Here is an 18751-nt window from a genome sequence, read left to right as displayed (position 1 = left end):
TCAGTAGCCTTCCTATATTCAAAGAACAAACATGTGGAGAAAGAAATTTTCAAAAAGACTTCACAATAGTCACAGAATCTATGAAATACCTTGGTGTGACTCTAACTAAGCAAGTGATGGACGTGTAGGACAAGAACTTCAAACCTCTAAAGAAGGAAATTGAGGAAGATCTCAGAAAATTGATCTCCCATGCTCATGGATTGGAAGGATCCACATTTTAAAAATGGCAATCCTACCAAAAGCAATCTACAGATTCAATGCAATTCCCATCAAAATTGCAACTCAGTTCTTCATTGAGTTGGAAAGGTCAATGCTCAATTACATCTGGAATAACAAAAGACCTAGAATAGTGAAATCCATCCTCAACAACAAGAAAACATCTGCGGGAATCACTATCCTGGACATCAAGCTATATTACAAGGCAATTGTTCTTAGTACTGCATGTTACTGGTACAGAAATAGGCACGTGGATCAATGGAATAGAATAGAAGATCCAGAAATGAGCCCTCACATATATGGTCACCTGATTCTTGACAAAGGAGCTGTAAACATAATATGGAAATAGGAAAGCCTATTCAACAAATGGTGCTGGTTCAACTGGCATTCAGCATGCAAAAGAATGAAAATAGACCCTTTCTTATCTCCTTGTACAAAGCTGAAGTGTAAGTGGATCAAAGATCTCCACATTAAACCAGATACACTGAAACTATTAGAGGAGAATGTAGGAAAAACCTTAGAACACATAGGCACAGCAGAAAATTTCCTGAACAAAACCCCAATGGCTCAAGCTCTAAGGTCAAAGATCAACAAATGGGCCTTCATTAGATTACAAAGTTTCTGTAAGGCAAAGGACATTGTCAAGAAAACAAAACGGCAGCCAACAGAATGGGAAAAGATCTTTACCAACACCACATCTGATAGTGGCCTAATATCCAAGGTATACAAAGAACTCAAAAAGCTAGACACCAGAGAAACAAATAACCCTATTAAAAAATGGGGTACAGAGCTAAACAAACGTTCTCAGTTGAGGAATATCGAATGGCTTGAAATCCTTGGCCATCAGGGAAATGCAAATCAAAACAACCCTGAGATTCCATCTCACACCAGTCAGATTGGCCAAGATCCAAAACTCAGATGACAGCAGATGCTGGTGAGGCTGCGGAGAAAGAGGAACACTTCTCCACTGTTGGTGGGGTTGCAAGCTAATACAACCACTCTGGAAATCTGTCTGGCGATACCTCAGAAAATTGGATATAGTACTACCTGAAGACCCAGCTATTCCACTTCTGGGCATATACCCCAGAGACACTTTAATACACAACAAAGATATATGCACCACAATGTTCACAGCGGCTCTATTTATAATAGCCAGAAGCTGGAAGGAACCCAGATGTCCTTCAGAAGATGAATGGATATAAAAATTGTGGTACATATACACAATGGAATACTACTCAGCCACCAGAAACAATGACTTAACCAAATTCTTAAGAAAATGGCTGCATCTAGAGAATATCATCCTGAGTGAGATATCCCAGTCACAAAAGAACAGACATAATATGCAGTCACTGATAGTGGGATGCTAACCCCAGAGGCTTGCACTCCCCCAGAAACAACTCACAGACTGTATGAAGTCCAAGAAATAAAGAAAACAAAACAAAAGCAAAAGAAATATTTACAAAACAAGAAAACTTTAACTATTTCCATGTTACATTTTGTTTTACATGTACTTTAGCTCATTGTAACTATTAAGTTTTCAAGGCATACTATCAAACCTTAAAAAAAATCAAGTACTGACTAAAAAATATATTCATATAGTTTTATGTAAAAATTATGTTAAAATCTGAAAAAAGTACTGACAAAAATGTATAATTTATGCAAAAAATATTTAAAATCTGTACATTTATCTTTGTTTTGTAAAATAAAGTTGTTTAAAAAAAAAGTCATGCTCAATCCTTACCCACCAAGGACAGATTGACAAATTCCGGGTTGTACCCTATATTACATGTACTGTCTGCTCATTGTAAAAAAAAAAAAAATCTTTACACACCAAGAAAACTTTGACTTTTTCCAGGTTGCGTTTTGTTTTACATGTACTTTATGCTCATTGTTACTGGTGGGATCTTTATCACACTATCAAACCTTTAAAAAAATGTAGTGACAAAACTGTATTTTATAATTGTATGCAAAAAATGCTGAAAATCTGTACATTTATCTTTGTTTTGTAAAATAAAGTTGTTAAAAAAATCGTAGCTCAATGGTTTAAAAAAAAGAAATATTTCTAGTCATATTTTAAGGCTTTCATCAAGGAATATCTCTTTGGGGTATTGAATAATAATAAACAATTCATTAATTAATATATTATTTATTTATTTATTTATTCATTCATTCATTCATTCATTTATTTTTATTATTTGGTTCTCTCCGAGATAGGGTTTATGTGTGTAGCCTTTGGCTGTGCTGGAACTCCCTCTGTAGAACAGGCTCCAATACAGACACTCTTCTCCCTCTGCCTCTGGAGGGCTGGGATTAAAGTCACATGCCACCACCTCCTAGTGAAGTTGAAGATTTTTTTTTAGTGTGTTTTGTTTTGTTGTGACAAGGTTTCACTGTCTGATCTGGATGTAAGCCAGTATGGTCTGTTACTCTGAGGTTCTCCAGCTATGCCTTTCAAATTATAGGCTGGTGCTTCCAGGCCTGCAATCATGCTTAAATGACATGAATAAAATATTTTATAGGAAAATTCTGGTATTTCCTCCTTTAAGGATGTTTGACATCAAATATATATATATATTATGCATTATCTAGAGATAGTTTAATGTAACTTGCCTTGTTTATTTGAGAAAAATATCTAGCTGCACCAAGGATTTCTCTTTCTGCAGCATGGAAGACTTTTATCCAAATAAAAATCATGGCCCTGACTCTGGAATTGGAAGTGATAATGGAGAGAAGCGATTGTCTACAACGGAAGTGAGTTTTTTCTCTTGCTGGCCTGTGTTGCTTTGCTATTTCTTAGTGCTTTCAAGCAGAGGCACTTGAGTGCATTGGATTTTACTTCTACAAGCCAATGTAAGTTTTTTATATTTTATGACTTCAAAAGAAGGAGTAGCTACTGATCTTTAAAAGTAGAACATTCATCGTAACATGGAATTTGGGTTGGACGTCTGGAGATGTTAAGTAGATGTTTTGTAATTCCCATTTAATCAACGAAGCAAAAGCTTCCTCCTGCATTCCATGTGCCTCATTTATACTCTGTGCTTGTTCCTTTCAGCCATCAGATGATGACACAATCAGCCTTCACTCACAAGTCTCCGAATCGAATAGAGAGCAAACATCAAGAAACGACAGTCATGTAGCAGGAAGCAAGCCTGATTGTCAGAAAGGTAATTTACGTGCTGTCTCCTAGGTTTAACACATTTACACAGCCCATATCAAAATGAGATTTTTATCTAAAATAGACTTTTAAAATTTGTAAGATTTAAAGATATATTTAAAAGGGGAAACTTTTATCTTGAGCACTAAAATAATCCAAACACCTATTATGTTTTATAATATTAATCTGTACCTAGACCAGGAGGTGTATGATTTTATTGATCCCAGCACGGAAGATGTAGCAGTTCCTGAACAAGGAGATACACATATTGGGTCATTTGTATCTTTGCTTAAGGTAAGTGAGAAAAACTCAAGGAACATTGTTAATATTCACTTCACTCTGACCATACAAAAGTACACCATGCGATTTAAAAATGATAATTTTCCTTTTAATAAGGGGAAAGAAAAGTGCTCTGAAAAAGCTCAGAAAAATGAAGAACTTGGAAACGAAAAGAAGTGAGTATGCTCTCATTTTCAAAATAAAGTGTGAATTATGAATACTTGGATTATTCATTATGTATTCTTACTTGAGAGCATTTAAGAGAAACATTTCATATGTCATGGTTTTCCCCATGTCATGTTCAGGTAGTTAGCTTTCAAGTACTTTGATTTCTTTAATCAAATTAATAGTTATAATAGACATTTGCTTTTTTCCTTGAAGTAGAATAATAACCATTCGTATTATTTTGTTACCTAGATGGACTGTATCTTCACAAATACTGCTTCATTTGAGTTCCTCATAGGAATACCATCAGTATCAATTTACCAGTAAGGAAGCTAAGGCCTAGAGTTCAGAATTTCTGAAACTTGAACTTTCAGTTTCATGATTTAACATTTTATATTATCTACTAAAAATACTTTATACTGTCTATTAAAAGCTCTTCTTTAGTACCCACTAGTGTCAGAACTGAATCTTCTTCCAGCTTTCCTAGTTTTCTCTGCACATTTTTTTTCTTCAAGTAACTTTATCGGTAATCTTGTTAAGTGCTAGGGTTTGAGCTCCAGGCCTCCTGTCTGATAAACACATATTCTCTAAACTACACACCTAGAAATTTGTTAATTTTCTAAGCACTTGTTACTAATCCTCTCTCTTACCCAGTAGGGAAGTTTTGTTTTGTAAACTTCTCCTTTTTTCTAATACCCAGGATTGACTGTGGAGCCTTCAGCATGCCAGACAATTCCTACCACTCAGTCCTACTTTATTAACTAATGAGTTTCTGGACAATTTTGCAGATGGACATAAGGCATACTAGTCATTCTCATCCCCCGTGTCACCACTCTCCACAAACCTTTCTCACATATTGTTCCTGTCTACTCATTTTGTTTTGTGGCCCACTGAGATTAATTGCCCGTGTCAATTATGGATTCCCAACTATCTCTTGGAACGCAGTGACTCAGTGGATATGCAACCAAACACAGTGGTTCACCCTCTCCAAGACTATCAGTTGCCTGTAGTTCAGAGAGGATGGTAGGATGCCATGGATTCCCCACTTTCTTTACCTATTGTTGATAGGTCTGTGGGCCCAAAAGAAGCTAACTGTGGTTTTTGTGAAGTAACTGTTTGCAGCCCTCCACCCTGCCTTCTGGCTTTTACTTTCCTTTCTATCTTCTATAATGTTCTCAGAACCTTCCTTATTGCTTCAGCCTTCTTTTTATTTAATTGCATTCTAGATAGGGTTTTGCTATATTGGCAAGGCTAAACTTGACCTCATATTGTAGTCTTGAGCTGCCTTAAAAGTGTGACCCTCCTGCCTTGGGCTCCCAAGATTACAAGCCTGTGGCACCATTTTGTTGTATTCTTTAGATTTCATTCTTCTATTAATTTCTTTCCTCATCAAATGAAGAGAGTGTCTTTTAATTTTAAGTGGCACCAGAGTCTGTAAGGTGTCATAACATAGAATACTGTTGTTAACATCATTGTTATTTATGGTTATTGTTATAAAATGAAGTGCTTTTAACATAAATAATTAAAATTTGGAGAACAACTCAATTTTAATTTAGCTTTTTATGTTAAAATGATATTCCCGGAAAATATGAATATTTTTATTATTTCTTAATAAATCCATAGAACTTAATCTGGTGAGGGCAGTGGATTCTGGAGCTCAATGGTCAGTACCTCTAACCAATAAGGGTGCAGTCATCTCTGGATTTTTATGTGGGTGCTGAAAATATAAATGCAAATTATTTAATGAATTACATTTTATTAATATTTGAATATATTTTCATAATTTATGTAAAATTTGAAAATATCATTTGAACTAATTTCTTTGTTTCTCATAGAGCTTTTTAAAATCCAAATGAGTAAACTTCTAGAAACAGTGTGGCAAAATGAAAAAAGTTTCCAATATTTTCTTTATTTCTAAGAACAGGCCATGTGGATCTTTCCCGTCTTTTTTATACTCAATACTGAGCAGTGTGTATTGTTAAATTATTGTGACCGCTATACATCTCAAACTTAGCATCACTTGATAGCTACAGTAATATTGAGTAGAGAATGCAGATGTATTTTCCTAAAAGTTTTTATATTTCATTTTAGTATTTTAAATATAAAGTCAAATGGATTAGCTTTCATGTGGCATTTAAAAACAACAGTTTTTATATCTATATGTTGACAAAGTAGAGTTGGCTTTATTTTTTGATTAACTGTGTTTGTTTCAGACTTGACAAAGAACAGTTACTTCCCGAAGAAGAAGAAGATTTGAAAGAAGTAACTGATTTGAGGAAGATAGCTGCTCAGTTACTGAAGCAAGAACAGAAGAACAGGTATTTTTTTCAGTAATGAGATTTGAGTAGTCAGACTTATCAGTAAGAGATGATAAACTTAAGGAAATGAAGTATCAAGCACACAATAAGGGCCTTTAAGTCTTTGTTTGCAAGTGGTTAAAAGACAGAAGGGAATCTTTAGGAGAGAAATATGAAATTCCATACATAACTGAGTGTCCTCGGTTTGGCACTTTATTTATTTATTTTGGGGGTGCTGGTGATAAAACTCAAGGCTTTATCTGTTCTGGGCAAGACCTCTGCTCTGTAGCTACACCACAGCCTTAATTAATGTACCTCACAGTTTACTTCTATGTTAATCTTAGTATCTGATTTGTCTGCCTATATTCATCATAGCTCACGGTAACATTATTTACACTATAAGCATTTCTTCCTGAGTATGTACCACACTGGTAAGGTTTATTTATTAGATTTTAGTATCAGATTCTTAATTATTTGATATACCATTTCTCCAGAATAGAGGTGAATTATTTAATTGTTGAGTAAATCAGTTCAGAATTTGAGTATCCCAAATTCATACTTGTCTCTTTCTTGGGTGAACAACCTTATCCCCCTCTGGTTCAGCTTTCTTCAAATACATATCTTTGTCAACAAACAAGGCATTGAATTCACGAGTATACAATCACCTTAAGTTTATTTAAAATGTGTGTGTGTGTGTGTGTGTGTGTGTGTGTGTGTGTGTTTGTGTGTAGTGCATGACTGTGTGTGCGTGCACATGGAGGTCAGAGGTTCAAATCAGACGTCTTCACTTGCTCTGTACATTATATTTTGAGACACAGTTTCCCACTACACCTAATGCTCACTGTTTGGCTAGAGGTACTGACCATTGAGTCTCCAGGGTCCACCATCCTTACCAGATTAAGGTTTATACATTCATGACATCTGTCCCTGGATTTTTATGTGAGTGCAGAAAATCTGAATGCAAGTCCTTATGCTTGCATATAGCATACAATTTACCTACTGAGGTTAAAACCCAGATTTAGTATAAGAAATGGAACATTTGCTACTCCTACTATTAGCTATATAGTACATACATCATAACATTACTGAAAATCTTAAATTTATAGTTTTGACTTAAGTTTCTGTTTCTTTCTCATAAGGAAATTAATAAGATAATTTTGCTATATATAGGATATAAGTAGTATTTCTTTTTACTTATTCAAAATATGTGTTTTTGGTTAACATGGTGATCATGTCTTCACAAGTTTAATGTTTAAATATGTTGGCATTTGTTTTAAATATATCACTAAAACTTAGCATCTGACAGCTGGAGTGATGGATATTTTGGGGGCTAAGGGAACTCTTTGCTTTTCTAGAAGGCTGGATTTTTTTTTCCAGCACCCAACTTGGGTGGGCTTCACCTTCAGGGGACTTAATTTTCTGACCTCCATAGGAACCCAGACACATGTGATACAAAGTCTCATATATATATATATATTCATACTTAGAAGAATGCTTAGCATCTGGGTATAGTGATACATACCTCTAATCCCAGACCTAATAAGACTGAGGGTGAACAGTTGATAACCAGCCTGGGCTGTACTAAGCTATGTCTCATAATACAAAAACAACCCTGAAAAGAATGTATAATTCACTGGTGTTTAATTCAGTGGTGAAACTATTGCCCAGTATGTGTAAGGGTCCAATTTGAATTTTCAGTTCCACAAAACAAACAAACACGTTAGTCCTGGTGAGATGGCTCAGTGCATAAAGGTGTTTGTTGACAAATATGACAACTTGAGTTTGATCCCTGGAACCTATATGGTAGAAGTAGAGAACCAACTCCCACAGGTTGCCTGCCTTCTGAATTTACCACAAATGCTTAGGCATGCAAGTGTGCAAAACAGATATGCACAAACAAAATAAATACATCTATGTAAAACTAGAAAGACAAGATAAGCAAACATCAAATGTGAAGTACAGAATCTGCGTTTGGGAGGAACTGGACAATTGATAATATGATAAGTAGGCATTTGGCTTTTTTGCCACTACATTTTCTCTTAAAACTGTCTTTATCATTTCTATACTGAATTCTCATTCTCAGTTTACACTTTTCTTGCATCACTGCTTTATGTAAATGTTTCTGTGTGCTATGCTGTTTAATCTTTTCTAACAATTCATTTCTCATATGCCCTCTCAAAATAACATTTGAGATTATAACAGAATTACCTATTTTCTACTTTCTGTTTTTTTTCCCTTCAAATTCACACATAACTCTCCAGTTCAAATTCATGGAGTTCTTCTTTAATTATTGTGATATGTCTATGTTCATGGATGTATATGTATATGTATATGTATATGTATATGTATATGTATATGTATATGTATATGTATATGTATATGTATATGTATATGTATATGTATATGTATATGTATATGATGTACATATATACAGCCTGCTCAGTCTGTATAACTTGTAAGCATGTTTTCAGGGTGGATCAGTTGGTTTGGGATAACCAATCAGTGTGTTCTAATCTGCCTTTTACAAACTGGTCACAATAAGGTTTTGTGGATCACCTGGTTGGTTTGACTTAATGAAGCATACTACCACCAGCTCTTGGGACATAAAAATTACTTGCGTTCCTATTTCCTTTAGCTAGCAGATTTATTTTTCATCATGAAAAGAGAAAAGTGATAATTTTAAGACTCTACAGTAATATCCATTTTCCATTTGAGACTTTTGTTTTAGATTCCATTTTGAATTCATAGTTGTTTCTCCATTTTCATCTTTACTTATTTCATTTAGTTTTTTCTATCTATGTTTCTTGACTATTCCCTGCAGCTTATATTGGGGGGTCATCTGAGTAGGCCATCGTTCGAAGGGCTTGCTTTGGTGTTACCTTTGTAACTAGTAGAAAATGGCACCTAGTATTGCGCCTTCTACCTTGTAACAGAATACACGGTGTTATAATATTTGTTAACTGAATTCTTTAACAGTGTAAAATTTAAAGTTAATCGAATTTATTAGTTTAGCTAAATTTTCTAAATTTTCTTTATTCTCTGTAAACACTTTAATTCTTTAAGATGTATACAAAGCTAATTTCATCTTTATCTGATTTTCTTCTTCATTATCTTTTTTTCCAGTGTTACCAGGTAATAAGATAACATACTATTAAGCATTACTATTTTTTTTACTATGAGAAAAATAACAATCATTGTAGAGACTTTAAAAAATGGTGATCTTTTCCAATAAGGCTAAATGTAACTCTCACCAGCTAGACAAAGGAGAAATAAATCTACTTTTTAAAAGGTCTACAGAGCATATGTACAATTTATGTGTTAGGTTTTAATACAATTATTATAGATTTTTGTCTTTCTTTTGTTTATTGCTATTCCAGTTTAAAAATAAAATAATAATTATCATTTCAAATAAATAAAAATAATTTATATAGTATAAGATTAATCAGGTGTACCAGAAAATAACACCCCCAACAACCCAGGACTCCTCCCTTGACTACATACTGAACTGTTCTTCCATCATTGCTTGAAATTAAACATAATTTTAGATCTAATCTAAATGGAGCCATATTTATATTCTCAAACTAGGCTTGATTGGAACAATGCCCACACTGAGTTCAGTGATAATTTTGCCATAGCTCCTTTGCCACTTGTTTAGCTTATACTACGTAGTTAAAACCTTTCATTTGCTGAGAAAGTTTGTACTTTTATTTCATTAATGTTAATGTTCTAGGAGATAAACAGAAGATACTAGGAGAGAAAATTATTAACCCAAAACTCTGGGGCAAGCGGTCAGTGAATAGAGCATCATGGAGCTGACTCACAAGGATTCAGATTATTATAAAACAGCCTCTTATATCTCTGGTTATAGATTAAGATTCCGTGAAGCTGATATAGTAGTGTGTATCTTTCCTCAATACCCAGGGGCTGAGATTAGAGGATTTTTGAACCCAGGAATTGAACTTAAATTGTAGAACGTATTTCTAAAGAGCATATAGCTCAAATAAAGTCTAAAAACTGTCATTCTCCAACAAAATAATCAAACAAAAATAGCTTTAAAAATTAGTATCTTGTTTTCATATCCAGCCTGTTAGTCTTTGTCTTTTGATTGGAGAATTGAGTCCATTGATGTTGAGAGATATCAAGGACCAATAGTTGTTGCTTCCTGTTACTTTTGTTGTTAGAGGTAGAATTATGTTTGTGTGGTTCTCTTCTTTTGGGTTTGTTGTGAGATTCATTTCTTGCTTTTTATTGAGTATAGTTTCCTTGCTTGTGTTGAAGTTTACCTTCTGTTATCCTCTGTAGGCCTGGATTGGTGGATAGGTATTTTTTAAGTTTGGCTTTGTCATGGGATAGTTTGGTTTCTCCATCTATGGTAATTGAGAGTTTTGCTGGATATCATAGTGTGGGCTGGGATTTTTTGTTCTCTTAGGGTCTGTATGACATCTGCCCAAGATTTTCTGCTTTTTATGGTCTTTATTAAGTAGTCTTGTGTAATTCTGATGGATCTCACTTTATATGTTACTTGACCTTTCCCCCTTACTGCTCTTAATATTCTTTCTTTGTTCTGTGCATTTGGTGTTTTAATTATTATGTGACGGGAGGATTTTCTCTTCTGGCCCCATCTGTTTGGTGTTTTGTAGGCTTCTTGTATGTTCATGGACATCTCTTTCTTTTGGCTAGAGAAGTTTTCTTCTATATTTTCGTTGAAGATATTTACTGGCTCTTTAGGTTGGGAATCTTTGCTTTCTTCTATTTCCTGAATGTTTCGGTTTAGGAGCTTTTTGCATTTTTTTTTTTTTTGACAATTGTGCCAATGTTTTCTATGGTCTCTTCTGCCCCTGCAATTCTCTCTTCAGTCTCTTGTATTCCGTTGGTGATGCTTGCATTTTTGACTCCTGATCTCTTTCCAATGTTTTCAATTTCCAGGGTTGTCTTCTTTGTTTTGTGTTTTATTTAATGGTTCTATATCCATGTTTTAGATCTTGGATGGTTTTGCTCAATTCTTTTACCTGTTTGATTGTGCTTTCCTCTATTTCTTTAAGAAATTTATTTACTCTTTAAGGGCTTCTAGTTTTTTACCTCTGTTCTCTAAGTGAGTTATTTATGTCCTTCCTAAATTCCACTATCATCATCATGAGATGTGATTTTAAATCTGAATCTTGTTTTTTTTTTTTTTTTTTTTTTTCTGGTGTGATGGGTATCTGGGACTTGCTCTAGTTGGAGAACTGGGTTCTAATGATACCAAGTATCCTTGGTTTCTGTTGGTTATGTTTTTGTGCTTGCCTCTTGCCATCTGGTTATCTCTTTTGCTACCTGCCCTTGCTGTCTCTGACTGGAGCCTGTCCCTCCTATGATTCTGGATGTGTCAGAATTTCTCAGACAGTCCAGCTGTCTCTGGGATCCTGTGATACTGGGATCCAGAGATCCTGGGTGTGTCACAGCTCCTGAGGATCAAACTGCCTCTGGGATCCTGAAATCTTGGTGTGACCAAGATCCTGAGATCCTGTTGTGTCAAAGCTCTGGGGAATCAAGATTTCTCTGGGTGTTGCAGAAGTGGGTGGGGAGCTGGGTTCCTGGGTCTGTACTGGAGGCAGGTGCAAACTAGAAGAAATCTGGGCCGCTGGCTGGGAAGAGGTTTGTGTTTCCCTGGTTTCTGTGGGGGTTCCAGGTACACTGGATGTTGGCAAAGATGTTGTGGCCTCAGATGTGATCTTGAGTGTGTCAGAGCTCAAGTGATCCTGGCTGTGTCTGATCTCCTGGGAGTTGAGCTTCCTTTGAGATCCTGTGATACTGGGTGTGTTAGAGCACCCAGGGTCAGGCTTCCTCTGGGTATTATAGGAGTGGGTACAGAACCAGGGCTCCAGGTCTGCTCTGGGAGCAGGTTTAAGCCAGAAGGAACCCATGCCACTGGCTGGGCGGGGTTCCTGTGTCCCTGGATCCGAGGGTCTCAGTTATTCCAGATGTTGGGGCAAATGTGACCTCACCTATGATTCTGGGTGTGTTAGAGCACCAGGGGGTCAAGATTTCTCTGGGTTTTGTTGGAGTGGATACAAAGCCAGGTGCCCCAGGCCTGCTCTGGGCACAGGTTCAAACCGGCAAAAATTAGTATCTTAAAAATAATTTTATGATATAAATAGATTGTATATGTCTGCTTATAACACTGTGCTTACAGTTAACAGTAAACTTCACACTTAAAAATGATTCCTCAATAGATCTCATGTTAATGTAAAAATATGTTTTATGTTACTGGGGATCAAACTCAGACCTTATGCATATGAGATAACTAAGCATTTTCACCACAATTTAATTAAACCTATATAAATATCAAGCTTTTCAGAATTGGGAAGAAAATTGTGAAAAGGGAGCTGAGAACAAAAATGCTAATATCAGAGTATCTTTTTTTGGGTGTATGTGTGATTTATGATAAGCAAGACTATTCTTAATGTTCACTTGAGAATGAGAACACTGTCATGATGCCCTATAAAGTATTTGTCTATTTCTTATATTTTAATCAGCCCTACATATTTATTATGTAAGCATTCGAAAAATGGTTATTGTGCTTTACCTTATACTGATTTTCTAGTGGAGTTTAGCCAGTTTATCAATATTTGGTTATTATCCTAAAGTAAAGATGATTGTATATGTGGACTTAAGAATTACTTCATTAAACAGATTCCCATTGTAAATTACTCTGCTAGCTTATTCTATACTATTTTGATATGTGCTACATTGTCATAAGTATTTTTATTTACTTTTGGGTATGTCCTGAGAGCTTTTCTTTATTGTGGAAGGATGTGCTTCTGAATATTTTCTTTCATAGCTAGATAACAAAAAATCAATTGTTAAAGGTCATATAATTGAAGTAATACTAACATGATCAAAGACATTAAAACTGGATTTTGAGAAGTTTATTGCTTCTGTTTAGAATTATGAAACATATTATGACATGTTTCTTGTGATTTTTTTAAAATATGATTATATCAACAATTTAGTTTGAGGAGCTATCATATTAACTTTAAATTTGTTATAACTACTTGGATACTTCTTTTAACCTTTGAAACCTAGCCATTCTTTTCTTTTCTGTTTCCTTTACTAATGACTTCCTTGTCTTCTCCATAACCATCTTCCTTCTCCCATCTTTTGGTTTGGTTGCTATATGTGAAATGTGAATATAGATGGAGGCCTTTAAGTTATAGAACATCATTCAGTGACAAACTCTTCCAGAGGACCAGAGCAGCAGGACGGAAATCAAGGTATCTAGAGCTGGTGGAAGCCATAGCATTAAGGGGTCAGACTTATGTGGCTGAACTGTCTTAACATTTTGCATTAAATAAGAACTGGGAACTGTGTTAGAGAAGATTCTTAATAATCTGGGTTAGACTTTTAGGTAAAATAGATATTTCGTTTTTAGTACACAGTAGAACACAAAATTTTTGTGTACATTCCATAGTTCTACCCAGATTAATTTGTAAATACATTATACATTTTTACATGTACATGTGCTTCAGTTACTTTTTGTCTATCCCATTATACCAGTTAGTGGTGTGTGGAGAGCCATCATTTTTTTGATGGTGAAGATTATAATAGCTTGACCAGTTACCCTTAAAAATAATTTGATTTTCCTTCTTGAGTAGTATTTATTCTCATTTTTTTTATGTTTTAAAAAATTCTATTTAAATCCCATTATCTTTGTTATTAGCACATATACATAATTTTAAAGTGTGCTTAATGCTGTGATTGTTTTGCTCAGATATACAGTTGTTTGGGTCTAATACTTGACCTTTTTCACATCATTGTATTCGTTTAGTGAGGCTGTAGTAAGAGCCATGCTAATGAAAATGTGAGCTTAGCACCACCTGCTTTTTCTATGGCCACCATAGAACCATAATTACCAGTGTGTGTTTGGTTCATATGCAATATATTTAGATTTTAAAATATTCTTTAGATTGTTGATGTATAAAGAATTCTTTTAAGAAGTAGAGACTTTATTGCAGCACTAATTTTAAAATTTTAAATTATTATATATGTAATAATAAAATTATTAATATGCTCATTTATTTCTTTTAATTAAAGATAATTTCTAATGTACCACTTTTGACATTGAGATCAATACTTAGAATTACATAAAACCATGGGCAAATAGTTCTGTTTTTATAAGGATTCCTTATTCTTTATCTTTGTCCTAATACTGTTTCCCACTACAGTTTAGAAGGTTTAAGTATTTTGTGATTTTTTTTAAATAAAAAGATTGTTCTTTAATACTGATTTTTGCATTTAAAGGTAATATTTTGTATTTGGCTTTTGTCAAAATAATTATGAACTACCAACATAACTCATGTTATTTTCTATGCTAATAAAAAGGAAATGATTCCAAAAAGTACCTAAAGCATTTCTTTATATTCTGTTGAAGTCAGACTTAGATATATACAGAGTGTTCATGCAATGGCTCGACAGTATCCAAACTTAGAGAAAGGGTTTCACAAAGGAGATACAAGACACTTTTGATGAACTTAATTCTTTCATTAAACAATGAGTTAATGGGGATCTGAATCTAAATAGTACTGAAGTATTATTTTCTAGCAATGATCTTCATGACCTAGATGCAGTTTATTTGGGACAAATATGTCATATGTGGGCAATGTTCTCTTCAGTATAGTTTGTAATCACTGTGTTGATTTACTTCTAGGATTCTTAATCATTCAACTTCTGTCATGAGAAATAAGCTGAAACAAACTGTGGAATGTGAAAAGAGGTATAAACATATCATAGTCCTTATATTTAATATATTAAAATGAGACTTGCTACTCTGACAGTGATTTTCCTTCAAAGGTCTTTTTACAGGATATATGATGTAGATTTAATATAAGTAGACAACTTAGAGATCCAACTTATCACAACATGAGTTCAATTTAGCTTTCTATAAGCAAAGCCCTCAATTCAGATTCTTTTCACTTAAACTTGCCATTTGTCTTCATTCATTCACAAATATTTATCATATGGATGTTACCACCAGGTACAGTGTAATTCTTCATTATTGGTTGTGGGGTTTTTGTTACTGTTTCAATTTTCATTTCTTCCCATTGTATTTTACTAAAGCCTTCATTTTGTTTAGTAACATAGGTTTACAGATGATTTTAAGAGAACTAGAAGATTCGAAATTTTCTATTTATTGTTCTCTGTGGTATCAAATTTATGTTTTATCTAATTCCTGGCTCAACCATTGCATAGTGTAAAATTTCAAAGATAAACATGCTGTGGCACATACTGAGTTGCTGAGTGTTAGATGTTAGGTTATATGTGCACTGTTCTTGGATCCTTAAATGGATTGTCTCATTCAATCATCACAATACAATTAGGCAATTGTTACTGTTGAAGTCTTCATTTGACACATGAGAAAACTGAAATGCAGAGATTATCATAGCTTTCTCAAGAACATATAGTAAGTGGGAGAATCATGATGCAGACTCTGATTTGTCTTATTGCAGAACCTGAAGTCTATTTATTTACTTACTTGTGTGCCTGCTTTATTTATGTATTTATTTATTTATATTTTATGTGTATCAATGTTTTTGTCCACCTACATGTATGTCTATATGAAGGTGTCCAATGAGCTGGAACTGGAATTACAGACATTTGTGAGCAGACATGTGGGTGTTGAGAATTGAACCCGGGTCCTTTGGAACCGGCAGTGTTCTTAACCACTGAGCCATCTTGGGTTCAGTCCCAGACTCTAAAGTCTTAATGTGCAGTAACAGTACTGACAACAATACGTTTACTTCAGATCTATGCATCTGACTGACATATTTCCATTGATAGTGCAGTTTCATGTAGATTTCTATCTACAACTTCATCTTTTCTTGAATGGTTCATCTACCCTAGTGAATGTGAAGCTTCTTATGGGGTCACCCAAGTCAGCAACTTTGCAAAAACTTCACTATTATGTCTTCTTCCTAATAAAGGTTAAAATGTTGAGGTTAATCATAAACTTTAAATGACCATCTACTTATCTTCAACCTCAGAGCAGAGCCTCCTCTGTTGCACTCTCTCGAGTTGCAGTCTTTGAGTTTAGGATAATAATTCTTTAATTAATCTCATTTTTATTTCTGTATTCCATATCTTGGCCTGATTTTCATGTTGCCTACATTTCTTCCTGTCTTTGCATGATCTCTTAGGTGTCAGGTCAGTTCTGCATGGTTGTGGTGAGGGCTTCATAATAGCCAACCTCACCATGGTGGAAAATGTATAAAAGAGTTCACACAGTAAGAAAGCCAGAGAGATATAGTAATAAGTTTATCTTAGAGGTTTTTTTGATGTAATGTAACTTATTTTTATAGGAAGCAACTGTAGCTCCTATAAAACTACATTGATCCCTTCCAAAGTCAGGCTCTCCACTGAGCAGTTAGAGTGTACTAAGTTTCACTCCTAAAGATTTCAACAATTTTACACTCCAATGCTGACATTCAAGTTCTCAGCAAAGGTGAACCTTGTGGGGAACACACTACATTCAAGACACAGCAAACCCTTCCTCAAATGTGCATCTGCATATTTGCATCTGCTTATATATGTGTGTGTGTGCATCAGTAAATACAACAGTGTTTATATATAGGAATGTTCATTGATATATACCACAGCGTTTATATACATATGTCCACCAATATACATTATAGTGTTTGTAGGTAAACTGTGCATTGACAGACACCACGCCATGGTGAATTTTGTTGTTTCTTTGCTATTGCCACTTAGACATACAGTACAAATGTCTGACTCTCCATATCTTAATCACACACACTATTCTTGTGCACTTAAATATACTTCTGGATTTTTCCCACTTCAGAAAGTGCTAACTCCATTCTTACTGTGAAGCAGCTGAAATACCCTTCATTCACTTTGTCATTTGCTCTCACACTGCATAGTTAATCCATTACCAAATCGTGCTGACTGTCAGGAATATTTCTAGCATCTGATCACATTTTATCAACTCCACTTCTGCCAGCCTTGCTCTTTATACCTCCAGTAGTGCTCAGTCATGAGTTAGCAAATGAAGGATTTTCCTAAAATGCTTCCCTGGGGAATACATTTTTGCTTTACTGTCCAGGTATTCAAGAATCATTTCATGTCAGATCAGATCTGTAGAGCTTCATTCCTGAAAGAAAAATGGAAACATATTTGAAGAGACATTGTTCTCATTTTGATATTACTAGTAGAGTAGAACAATATCCCATTGTTCAGATGTGTTTGTTTGTTTGATTGATTGTTTGTTTGTGTGTGTGAGTGTGTGTTGACCAGTGTGGATGGGGTTATCGATTGTTAGATAAATAGTCCACACAGGTATGTGTGCATTGTATGACATGTGAAGGTGAAAGAGGTCCCAGGCATGTCTGTGGTGTGTGTGTGTGTGTGTGTGTGTGTGTGTGTGTGTGTGTGTGTGTGTGTCTGTGTCTGTGTCTGTGTCTATGTGTGTGCCATTCTAAGTCCCTGCTTGCCTCATTATTATATAGTCCTGTGGGCTATATGCGCCCCTTTCTCTTTGACTCTTAAATGTGGGGACTGTCTGGACTCTCTCTACCTTGCTTCTTTCTCCCTGCTCCGTGGAGTGGAAATGTTCTCTGTGTAGCAACCTGGGCCAAGCATGATATTCATCCCTTGTTATTCATTTCTAGGATTCTTTATTTATAATTTAAAATAAGTTTGTATAGTTGATAGATTTCTGTATTTGATAAGAGGTAAGAAGTCTAGGGTATTTTACAAATACTCGTCCATTTGCTTACATATTTTTGGTACATATTGTATGGTTCCTATAAATTTGAATCTCAGTTTTACTTAAAGTTACTGTATTTAACATTTTGTACTTTATTTCTCACTGGGAAAAATCTATAAATTATGGAATTATAGTATTTTCATATTTGTATATATTTTATCACTCCCTAGGGATGGAGATGCCCCTTGTACTCTTATTAAAAATTTTTTATTATCTTCTCACTTCTTATTCTTCCTTCATCTGTTCCTTCTTCTCTTCATTCTCTTTCTGTTTGAAACAAGTTCTTACTATGTAGCCAATGCTTACTTTGTGGTGTAGGATGGTCTCCAACTCATAGTGATACCTCAGCCATGTGAATGCTCTGATGACCACTATGAAGCACCATGCCCAGCTTTACCATGTTTCCTTTAGAATTTTAAAGTTTTTGCTTGGGTTTGTGTGTATCTATGTCTGTATCTGTATGTCTCTGACTCTGTGTGAATATATGCCACATGTGTATGGGTGCCCCTGGAGGCCAGAAGAGGATATTGGATCCCTTGAAGCTGAAACAGGTCCTCCATATCCCCTGTTGTGTCATGGATGAAGCACATCATCTGTGATTTAGTAGCCAGTCAATCTTAATTCTTTGGCATTTAGGCACGGATTTATTCATGTCTTTATTTAATACGTGTGTGTACATGTGTATATATGTGTATGTGTGTTATGGCACAGGTGTGGAGGTCAGAGGATTTCAAAGATTCAAGACGTTACATCTCTTCTTCTACTATCTGGAACCCAGGGTTCTCTTAACTCAGGTTGTCTGCCCACTCACCTCACTGATCCTATTACTTGAATTTAAAAAACGTAATGTGTCTTTAGTAATATTCTGTGTACTTACTGTAT

General features: G+C 34.9%; 1 protein-coding gene across 6 annotated transcripts in view; it reads left to right on the top strand.

Moving 5' to 3' along the window:
• Nucleotides 1–18751, top strand: part of LRCH2 (leucine rich repeats and calponin homology domain containing 2) — a gene marked incomplete at both ends in the record, with an annotated part of 85893 nt that overhangs the window by 49451 nt on the left and 17691 nt on the right. For 2 of the 6 annotated variants that reach the window (XM_080909926.1, XM_080909927.1), the window contains 7 exons: nucleotides 2880–2967; nucleotides 3269–3380; nucleotides 3567–3664; nucleotides 3767–3825; nucleotides 6028–6132; nucleotides 13287–13364; nucleotides 14798–14863. In XM_080909926.1, coding sequence (XP_080766052.1) covers nucleotides 2880–2967; nucleotides 3269–3380; nucleotides 3567–3664; nucleotides 3767–3825; nucleotides 6028–6132; nucleotides 13287–13364; nucleotides 14798–14863 — 606 coding nt within the window. The remainder of the gene's footprint in view (nucleotides 1–2879; nucleotides 2968–3268; nucleotides 3381–3566; nucleotides 3665–3766; nucleotides 3826–6027; nucleotides 6133–13286; nucleotides 13365–14797; nucleotides 14864–18751) is intronic. The other 4 variants (XM_080909929.1, XM_080909928.1, XM_080909931.1 and 1 more) reach the window with 2 other exon arrangements.

The sequence above is a fragment of the Micromys minutus genome (genome assembly GCF_963924665.1).
Source record: "Micromys minutus genome assembly, chromosome: X".
In the NCBI taxonomy this organism is placed as follows: domain Eukaryota; kingdom Metazoa; phylum Chordata; class Mammalia; order Rodentia; family Muridae; genus Micromys; species Micromys minutus.
Note: the sequence above shows the minus strand (reverse complement) of the source record. Positions and strands in the feature narration are given on the sequence as shown.